General features: G+C 37.6%; 1 protein-coding gene across 4 annotated transcripts in view; it reads right to left on the minus strand.

The window, feature by feature from the left end:
• Window positions 1-9,503, minus strand: part of TNFRSF10B (TNF receptor superfamily member 10b) — a 34,833-nt gene extending 25,330 nt beyond the window's left edge. Inside the window, exon 1 of one of the 4 annotated variants that reach the window (XM_074287534.1) lies at window positions 9,047-9,503. In XM_074287534.1, the coding sequence (XP_074143635.1) occupies window positions 9,047-9,115 (69 nt within the window). In that variant the 5' untranslated portion in view covers window positions 9,116-9,503. Of the gene's footprint in view, window positions 1-8,270; window positions 8,451-9,046 lie in introns of those variants that run through there. The other 3 variants (XM_074287536.1, XM_074287537.1, XM_074287535.1) reach the window with 3 other exon arrangements.
• Between the last annotated feature and the right edge of the window lie 1,185 nt (window positions 9,504-10,688).

Consider the following 10,688-nt stretch of genomic DNA (forward strand, 5'->3'; position numbering starts at 1 on the left):
CTAAGATACATGTTTAACATGTATAAGACTGCCTGACATCTAAGGGAGGAGATGGAGGGAGGGAAGGGAAAAGTCAGGAACAGAAGTGCAAGGGATAATGTTGTAAAAAATTACCCATGCATATGTACTATCAATAAAAAGTTATAATAAATTTAAAATATATATATATTTTTTTGATATCTAAACCAAGGAGAACCAAACAGATGAGACCAAATTTGAACTCGGGTCCTCCTGAATTCAAGACTGGTGCTCTATCCACTGCACCACCTAGCTGCCTCTTATAACAATATCTTTAATGAACTAGTGAATACCACTACTAAATTTTAACATATCACAAAGATTTTACAACAAGACTAGGTTATATTATTCCCAGAAGTGCATGATTAGTTGAATATTAGGAAAATTATAAACATAACTGACTGTATTAATAAGAACAAAAAAAAAATGCTTTTATCAAGAGACATGAAAAATTGACACCAAGAATAAAAGAAATCATATCAAGACATAAACAGATCATAAAAAAGACAGACATTTAAAAGGCTTTTGACAAATATAATCATTTCTGTTAAAAAGAACAACTGGTAAATGTATAAATAAAGGGGCATTTCTTTAACATAGAAAATAGTAGAGATTCCCAAACTTTCTCAGTTCACAGGGGTCCTATTTCAATAATCTGACAGTGCTCCATAGACCAAAAACAAAAAGCCAAACAAAAACTTAACATTTTCATTTATTTAATAGGATAAGACAACTTAATAAGAATGACCTAACAACTTAATAGCCATTAAAAAAAGCATATGCATACATTGATAGAAAAATAATACTTAATCTTTATTTACTGATAAAATGTATGTGTCCATTAGACACAATTTCTCAAACCTTGTAATCAGATTTGACATTGCCACTATCATTTCCTTTTCCTTCTAAATTTTCCCACAAATTTTTGGTTTTAATCACAGCTGCTAAAAGCTTCACAGATATGACACCTAATGGTATTTTGATTCACTGTTACTTAATAACAAATGTTCATTTGTTTTGTTTTCCCAGAAATTTAAAAATATTCCAAAAACTCCCTGTGAGTTTATTGCAGTACTCAATTTAGGAAAGATAAGTAAATGTTACTTATCTGAAAACCCAGAGCCATCCATGTAATAGTGACAAATTAAAGTGTTTTCCATTAAGATCAGGGGTAAAACACATGTATTGTACCTAGACTATATTGTAACACATGTAAAATGTATGGGATTGCCTGTCATCGGGGGGAGGGAATAGAGGGAGGGGGAGATAATTTGGAAAAATGAATACAAGGGATAATATTATAAAAAATATATATATAATAAAAAATTAAAAAAAAAAAAGATCAGGGGTAAAGCTAGCAAGTCCATTTTCATTTCTAACACTATAGCAAGAATAATGCTAAGTATAAAATAAGAAAAATAAAATGAGGGAATAAGCAGAGATAATGAAAAAAAAAGTCACCACTTTTTGGTGATATACTTTAAAAATCTCAACATCAACTAGAAAAGTAATAGAAACAATAACTTCTGCAAAGTTCTAGAATATTAATTATCAGCATTCCTGTATATAAGCAACAAAACCCAGAAGAGATAAGAGAACTTCCATTTTAAAAAGTGAATAAATAAATTATGGATTCTATTTGCCAAAACAAATCCAAAATAATAATAAAATAATATTTTAAAGAAACATAAAACTAAATAACTGATACAATATTAATTGCTCATGGATAGATGTAATAAACATGAAGATACTGCCTAAATTAATTTACTTATTCAATGTTATACCAATTAAGTTCCCTAAAGAATATTTTAAAGAGCTAGGAAGAAAAAAATCAAATTGGAAAAACAAAAGACCAAAAATCTCAAGGGAAACAATGAAAAAAAAAAAAAGGGGGGGGGAACCTAGCAGCATCCAATCTCAAACTTTATTATAAAGTAGTAATCATGAAAACAATTTGGTACTGAGTATAAGATTAAGGGAACAGACTAGATATACAACACATAGAAGTAAATGAATCAAGTATAATTATATCTGATATACTCCCAAACCCTAGTTCTTAGAATAAAGAGTCAAACTTTGGCAAAAACTTGGCAAAACTTGGTGGAGAACTGAAGAGCAGTCTTACAGAAAAATAAAGTCAAGATTAATAGCTTGCCCCAAATATGACCTAGACATAAAAAGTCACATCATAAACCAATGAAAAGAACATAGGAATTGCCTTTCAAAAGGACCATACAAAATAAAATAAGAATATTTTGATAACCTGATTTTGTTTATATAATTTTGATTTACATAATGAAATAACTTTGAAATTATTTAGTAGAAGTGACAAAGTGAGAGACAAGTAAGTTGTGTGTGCTGTTTTTTAATGTCAAGATAAGTGACTGGTTTAATATTTAAGAGAAATGTCACATTCATTTGAGTAATCAACTGACTAGAGTCTTGGTATGAGTCATTTCTGGATCAACATTAGCAGTACTGGGAAAGAATAAAGATGGAAAGGGAAGGCAAGGAATGAGGATAGTCTACAAAGTTTATGCTAAGAGAATCTTGGAGTTAATCCAAGTTGCTTTTAATTGAGTAGAATTCTTCCCAAAAGCTATGACTACCCAACCACTCAGACCCTTTCCAGTCTCCGGAGGAGCAGTTTTTAGACATTTTAACAATTTGACTCACTAAACAAACACTATTGGGCTACTCTAACTTTGTTCATACTTGTTAATTTATTCCTTGCCGACAGAGAAGCTAAAGTAACTTTGGCTTTCACAGAATAGTCTAAATCACTGAATGGGCGTTGCCTCTTTCAAACGGAACACAGGGAAAAACTTTAGCTTAAAAAGACCAAGGTCTCTTACAGCAGTTTTCTTGTATATCTTACCCCATCCAGAGGACTATAACCAAATCATTTAACTTCCCAAAATCTGTTAGCTCATCTATAAAAGCGGGAAGGGGTGGGGGGAATGGAGGGGTGGGGGAGAAAGAATGTGAATAATAACACTAATAATACCTAACAGGGGTACAAGGCTTAAATGACATATGCAGAGATAAATACACATAAAACACATATATAGGTATATACATGCATGTGTGATTTTGAAACTATAATAAACCATATAAAAGCCATTTATTACAATCTACCCAATTGCCTCATGAGCCTCTTCTACAAAATGTCCAGCCAGTAGTAATCCAGTCCCTGAATATTTTGAATTACAGAAAATGCCCTATCTTCCAAAGAAGCTCATTCTATTTTGATACCTCTGATTGTTATAAAATGTTTCCTTATGTTAGGCTCAGACCTACTATTTCCTAAAAGGTTCCTCATAGTCCTAATTGTGCCCCCTACAACCAAATAGCTTAGATCTAATCTAATCAGATGATATCAATTCCTACAGTTCCAGAATACAGGGCATTCGTTTCCTGAGTCTTTTTTCAAACATTTATTAAATAGCTACTAGGGACCCATTAATAGTGACAAAAAAGATTAAAAGCTTCTCAAAAAAATTTACATCCTATTGGGTTTAGGGAAGTGAAGGACATCTAATATGTGGACTAATATGTGATATAGGATAAGTAATGATGGGGGCCATCAGTGACATCCAGACAGAGAATTCTAGGAAAATCAGAAATGGGAAAGAAAACTTTTAGTTAAGTGAATCAGAGCAAGTTTTACAAATTAGGTGACACTAAGCTAGGACATAAGGGAGATAGGAATTCTGAAAGACAAAGATAACGATGAAAAGAGGGTGATACGGATAAGAGGTATGGATGGTCATGAATGTATATATTGAATGTCATATGGTAAGTTATGGTCAAGTGCAGATATATCCTACTTTTAAGAAAATTCAATATATAAACATTTTAATAAACAAGAAAGATGATTTAAGGAATAATTATTATAATTATAAGTACAAAGAGATTCACTACAAAATTCTTTAAAGAGTATGCTTAAAATACAATTAAGGTTAAGAGTTTTATGGGAACATACCTCTGGAATAAATGAAAGTATAAGCTATATTTATGAATATTCATAATCTGTTTTATGTCCTTAGGTTATAATCATACTAAGCAGTCTGAGAAAAGGAGGCAAGAAATCTGGAGTATATGTTGAAGGAAGGAAGATTAAGAAGATTGCTAGATTCCAAATTAGGACATGTGGGATTTTGTACTCATTTTGTTTCAAATGATATCAATTCCTTGATGTCATAGGAAGTACAAATAATCAAAAAAAAAAAAAAAAATTGAATCTGCATTCCCTCCTGGTTTTCCACTGTGCTAAGAGGAGATGCTAGATAAATTGCTTGATTGTACTTCAAAATTATAAATTTTTCAACCTCTCCTACTTGAAGCCCTTCATAGAAATTTCAGGGAGCTGCCTTGGACTTAAAAAAAAAAAAAAAAAAAAAAAAGTCTTAGAAACAGCCTTTAATTGCCAGTCCTTCCATAAACCCAAAGGTCATTCTGGGGGAAAGAGGTTAAGTGAGACAAATAAACCAACAACAATATACTGCGGAACCCTACCCACAAGGGAGCCCAAGGGGAGGTTTTCCAGGACACTTACTCAAAGTACTTGAAAAAGTAAACAAATCGAGATTTGGGACAGGAGGAGCCAATCTCGCCTCAGCCCACTTCATCTAGGACCTCAGACTCCCAGACTGTTACTGTAACCATGCACCAGGATCAAGGGCCATCCCATTACTGGAACCTAGCCACCTGTCTAGCCACAATGCACAAAGTACCCTACTCCCAATTCTATCCTACCTCAGAGCACAATAAATTGCAATTGAAAAGGGTGTGGCAAACTACTGCCCTATGTCTAACTCAAAATCTTTGCAACTGCTGGGTCACTACTCAGGACTATGAGCATTTGCCACTTCTGCCTCATCAGAGGCAATCTGACAATAACAAGAGGCATCTCTCTGATAAAACTTTCCAAGGTTTTCTGTCAAAAGTTGGAAAAAGAAAGACTGAAGCCTTGAACAGTTCATAGATTACGCATAACAATACCTTGTATTAGGAGTATATCATAGAAATATAAATGATATGAAAGCAGAACATTTGAAAATGAAGATGAGTTTGAAAAAAGAGAAATAATGGTGATCACTATTGCCCTGTATGTATTAATTTCTCCAATAACAGATAAGCTTTTTATTTTTGTATCCTCAGTGGCTAGCACTTAAATCTGTCAATGTATGCTTGTTAAATGACTTCAAGGCTGGTCCTAACATGGTGAGGAGGAGAATGGGGTAGTAGCTGAGAACAGATTATTCTCTATAAGGGAGAGAGGAGTAGGATGAAGGGGGATGGGGGGAATCACTTTGCCCTAGCTTCAGTAGCCTCTTTACCATAAGATCCCCCACCCCCACCTCCCAATAGATCTGATAAAACAGATTAATATATCCAGAAAAACAGTACTCTTGATGTAGGCAAGATGCTTATGGAGCCTGAAGTACACAGCTGATAACGGAGTAATGGAGATAGAAGTTCAAATTCCTGTTTTGATAACTAATTTGTTCTGGAGAAGGCACAGCATCTTGAACTCTGCCCCCTAGATCTCTTCCTCCTCTGAATTGTTCCAGCACTTCTTTTCTAAACGGATCATATGTTGATCAATATTCTTACTTTTCACTCAATTCCAATTGTAATGGTTTGACCAAACAGACTATAAACTCCTTAAGAGTGCTTAACAAAGGGCTGGGTACCTAGCTGATTCCAACATATGTGTGATTGATTCCTCCACCTGCTGCACTTCCAATGAAAGAACCAAGGATTCCCAGCTTCCCTTTCTAGAAAACATACCCAGACTCTTCCATTCAGTTATAATGATACCTCTTCCTAAGTGAAGCTTCCTAAGCTTCAGCCCAATCATCCTATCAGATGGAAGAGCAAAAGGTCTGCTCATTTGCTTTGACCACGATGAAATCTACCGTCTATGTTATGTCACTGCTAGTTATACAAGATACAAAACAATCATTTCAAGAAAAAGTAAGGAGAAAGAACCTCTAGGGCATCAAATAACCATCTCCCAAGTTTACAAACCATAAACCCCAGAAACCAAGCTCTTAAACCTAGAACTCCTACTCAGGAGCCCTATATACTGACTGGTGGTTACCATATTATTTTACTACTTATAAGCCTAGGCTAATGACACACTCACTTCAATTCATTTCATGGTTAATTCTTCTCCAGCCACTCTGCCCTCTTCTCCTTCCCTCCTTCCTCCTCTCAACATTCTAGTTCCAAAATTTTAAGCAAAATAACTCTGTCACTTGTGGCTTTGATCACCATCCCTATAACTTTGCAAACCAAAATATACTTTCCTCTGGATCACCTCCCCCTATAAGCTCCTTGAGGGAAGGAAGCATCTTTGTGGCACTTAACACAGCACTGTCACAGAGTAGATACTAAAATAAAAGTTTTTTTTATTCATTCCTACTATAGATTCAGAACTTATCTTGTAAAAAAATAATAATAACTTACTTTACATCTATACTTTCAATTTATTCTATATTTTCTCTTTTTCCAATGTTATTTATACAAAAGTTTTAAAATGTGTGCAAGTATTATCAACATATAAATCTTTTTCCATTTTCAAACATCCTTTTTTTTTCTTCTTTCTCCGATTTCCTTCCATCCACTAAAAGGAAAGAAGGAAAAAAAGGAGGAAAAAGGCAGAATGGAAGGAAGGAAGGGAAGAAGAAAGGAAGGAAGGAAGGAAGGAATGGAGGGAAAGAGAGATGAAAAGATGGAAAGTAGGGGGAGGAAGGGAAGCATGAAGGAAAGATGAAAGGCAAACCAAGTCAACAAGCATTTATTAAGTTTTATGATGTATGAGGTTTCTGTGCCAACTATCAAAAATGCAAATGGAAGCAGAAAAAAACTTAATCCTTGCCTTAGAAGTTTATAGTCCAATAAGGAAAGGCTGTACATTGAAGGAAAGAAAAGCTTTTCTGAAAAAGGAAAGCTGGAAGAAGGTGCCCCATGGGGGAATCATACAGAAAGTCCAGAAAGTCAGGAATAGAGGCTATAGAGGATCACAGACATGTTTTGAGTTGGGCATTGTCCTTAACATGGAGATTCTGGGAGAAACTAGCCAGTCAGAAGAGTCCACAGGATCAGAGTGTGAAAAGTCCCAGATAGAGCAAATTTCCAGGATGAGGCTTCTAGGGCACAGTATAAGATGTATAAGAGTGGAGTCTATAACAAGACAGAGTAAATAGAGAGTGTGAGAGAAAGGAAAGGAAGAGATAGAGAAGAGAGAGCAATATATTATCACATTGTTCACATCAAAAAATATATTTCTTAAAATAATTTCTTAGCAAATTTTTTAACTTAATTTTTTTCAATGTTTTTCTTATTCTACATCTACCAATCTGGAAGGATTCCTCTGAAATCGTGATTGATCATTTAATTGATCAAGAAAAAAAATGACAAATGTTGGAGGGATTGCAAGAAAATGAGTATATTGGTAAAACTGAATAAGCCCAATTATTCTAGAAAGTACTTTTGAATCATGTGCAAAAAGTTGCTAAACAATGTGTAATGTTTGAATTTGCAGTCATTGCTGGATCTATATTCCCAATAAGATAAAACAAAAAAAGGAAGAAATCCTAACTTACAAAAATATAGCAGCTCTTTTTGTGGCAACAACCAAAAGGGAAAAAAAAAAAAAGAAAACAAAGGGAGTGCTTTGGTTAGCAAATGGCTGAACAAACTGCAGTATATGAATGTAATAGGATATTATTGTATTGTCAAAGATAAGGAAAAAATGGTTTCAAAAAAAAACATTGAAAAATCTGTATGAATTTATTCAGAGTGAGGAAAACCAGAAAAACTATTCCGTTACCTCAATATTGTCATTATGCCCTTTATAGAGAAGGAAGTTAAGAAAGCTTAAGTAATTAGAAAGTACTCCTCCTCATCCCTGAGGCTTAGACTTTCTCTTTCTAGGTTTAGGTGCAGCCTCAACCATGAAGATTCCCCAAATCATCAGCTGTTAATGTTCACTCTTTCCTAAGATTACTTTATATTTACTTATAAGCAGATGCAACATCTCTTTCCTCTCCCAGCACAGTAGAAACTACACAAGGAAGGTCCAGTAAAACAACCACAAACCCTGCTTTGAGTAGGTATATTACACTCTCCCGTTTTACAGAGGAAGCTGTGGCTCAGTAATTACCTGAATCTCGGTTACTAAGTATCAGGGATCATGACCTAAATCCAGGACTTGCCCGCTCCAAGTCTAACCCCCTTACCTCTCCCCCGGCATAACAAGTGTTTTGTTCCGCACTTGGAGTAGGAAACACCTTCATTTGGCGGCTTAGAAGTCCTCTTTTTCCCCACCCAATGACTCATTGTTATACAGAAGAGAAATAATGTCAATCTTAGGACAGCAGTTTATAAACGGAAAGCTCCAGGGAAGCATGACTAGGTGAGGATGGGGGGAGGGAGGGGAAAGCACGAGAATGAGCCCAGATGCTCTGGAATTTCATCACCCCTGGAAACCGCAGAACTGTTTCCTCCCTCGAAAGTCCCTCAAAGGAAACCCTTGGCTCTCGGTTCCGCGGCGCAGAGCGCCCCTTTCACCGAGGATCTTAGGTGTGGGAGCTCTGGGAGGGGACGGACGGGACTCGGGGCAATATTGAGCTCTGTCATTTAGTAAGGGGAGAAACTGAGCCCAGAGGGGGCTTCGAGCCCAGGGCTTTCCGTGACGCCGCGAAGGCCCCTCGCTGCTGCACTGGGAGCCCCGTGAGCGCTCCCTCCCCTTCCCACAAAAGCTGCCAGGTTTGGTCCGCCTGCCGGGCCGCCAGCCTCCCCTGAGCACCCGGGGAGCGCATGTTGCCTGGACTTGTCCGGTGGAAGGATGGGGATAACGGCCAGGGGAGATGCGGAGAAGAGAAAGGGAAGCAATCCGGGCATCTCCCCGCCGGCCCGACACCTCCCCGCGCCCGCTCTGCGTCGGGGACACAGGTGGTCCTTTTCCGCGCGCACCCCAAGCGCGCCCCTGAGGACGGGGAGAAAGCTGACTCACCAAGCTCAGGAGCACACAGGTGAGATCCCGCCAGGGGACCCGGCACGGCGGCCTGCTAGAGCGGCACATCCCCCGGCATCAGTTTCCCAGGGGTTTCCGGCGACGCTCACTCCGAGCAAATTCGATGCTGGGCAACGCGTTAGGCAGAGCAGAGCGTCTCACTAGTCTCAGTGTCGGGAGGACCTCAGTCCTCCATCGATTAAGGAAGATCTCGTTCGATTCTGTTCAAACGAGCAGCTTACGCCCACCTGTGCAAGGTGGAGTAGCCCGCGCCCCACTAGCCTCGAAAGCGCCGGGAAGAACTTTCTGCTTTATCGATTAAGGAAGACCACGTTCGATTCAGTCACGTGAGCCAGCGCGCTATTTGTGAAAGGGAAAGTAGCTCGCGCCACGCGGGTCTCCGAAGCGTCAAGCAGAAGGTCTTTCTCCTCTCGCGAGTAAGGAAGAACTGTCTCAATTTATAAAGCCAGACTTTCTCTCCGCCCCGCGCCCAACCAGAACCACGCCCCCAAGTAGGCGGGATCCCAGAAGGAACTTACTCCTTGTCCTCAGCTCAGATGGAGGAGGGGCTCTGTGGAAATTCCCTAAGTTGCACAACAGGAGTTTGCTTTCAGAAAAATTATTTGGTTTTTTAGTGTATGTGTGTTTTTAGAATTTTAGAATTTGTTAGGTTGGAGATTCTTGGTCCAGAGTGATTTGCAGCCGCAAAATATTTGTGCTTATAAGAAATGTTTGTGGTCTATAAGGAATGTGCTGGCCTTGATGCTCTGGTTAAGCATACTTGAAGGAAAACGCCAAATTTCAGCTAGAGATTAGTGGAAAACATAGGTCATCATCATTTTTTTTTTTTTTTTTTTTTTTGGCAACACTGAAATTTATCTGCTTGTAAGTCTGTGATCTGCGATCTTATGATTCCTTTGGTCTCCTGGAATGTCATAAATGGATTCTAGTGGGAACATCTCTATCGGGTCATTAAGTGTCCTGGCATAATGGAAAGTGGCCTTAGCCACCAAAGGCCAGGAAATCTTTGAGTCACACATGCCTTTTTACCCTTCACATCCTCTTTTTCACAACTTTCCATCAAATCCTATCCTTTCCAGACCCTCTTCTCATCCTGGCCACTTCTCTTTATTGCCTCTTCTAGAATTATTGTGAAAGTTTTCTGATTCCCTTACCTCCAATCTGTCAGATTTAATTCCTTCAGAAGCACCACTCCCTGCTCAAAAACCTTAAATAGGAATGATTTAATAGAATATTCTAAAGGAGACTGACCCAAAAAAGTACTCCCCAGAAAGATGGACAAATCCTGTTTTTTGGAAGCAATTCTTTCTTGCGTCTTCTTCTAGACTTACATCTTGTTTCATTAAATATATACCATTTGTCATGCAGGAAAAATCTAAATAAAAGTGAGAAGAACTAGAACCCTTAAGAAACTTATACTTCGGGTGAGGGACATTTTATTTATTCATTCATGTGTTTGTTTTTGTCAATAGCAATGAAACCATTCATCCAAGCTAACAACAAAATAGAATTCAGAGAAATATATACCAATATAGACAATACAGAATGAACAAATTCTCACATTGGGAGGGAAGTAAATCATCTTAATCAAGAGAGGATCCCCAATCTTAACCAAGGGGAA

The sequence above is a fragment of the Sminthopsis crassicaudata genome, chromosome 2 (assembly GCF_048593235.1).
Source record: "Sminthopsis crassicaudata isolate SCR6 chromosome 2, ASM4859323v1, whole genome shotgun sequence".
Taxonomy (NCBI): Eukaryota; Metazoa; Chordata; class Mammalia; order Dasyuromorphia; family Dasyuridae; genus Sminthopsis; species Sminthopsis crassicaudata.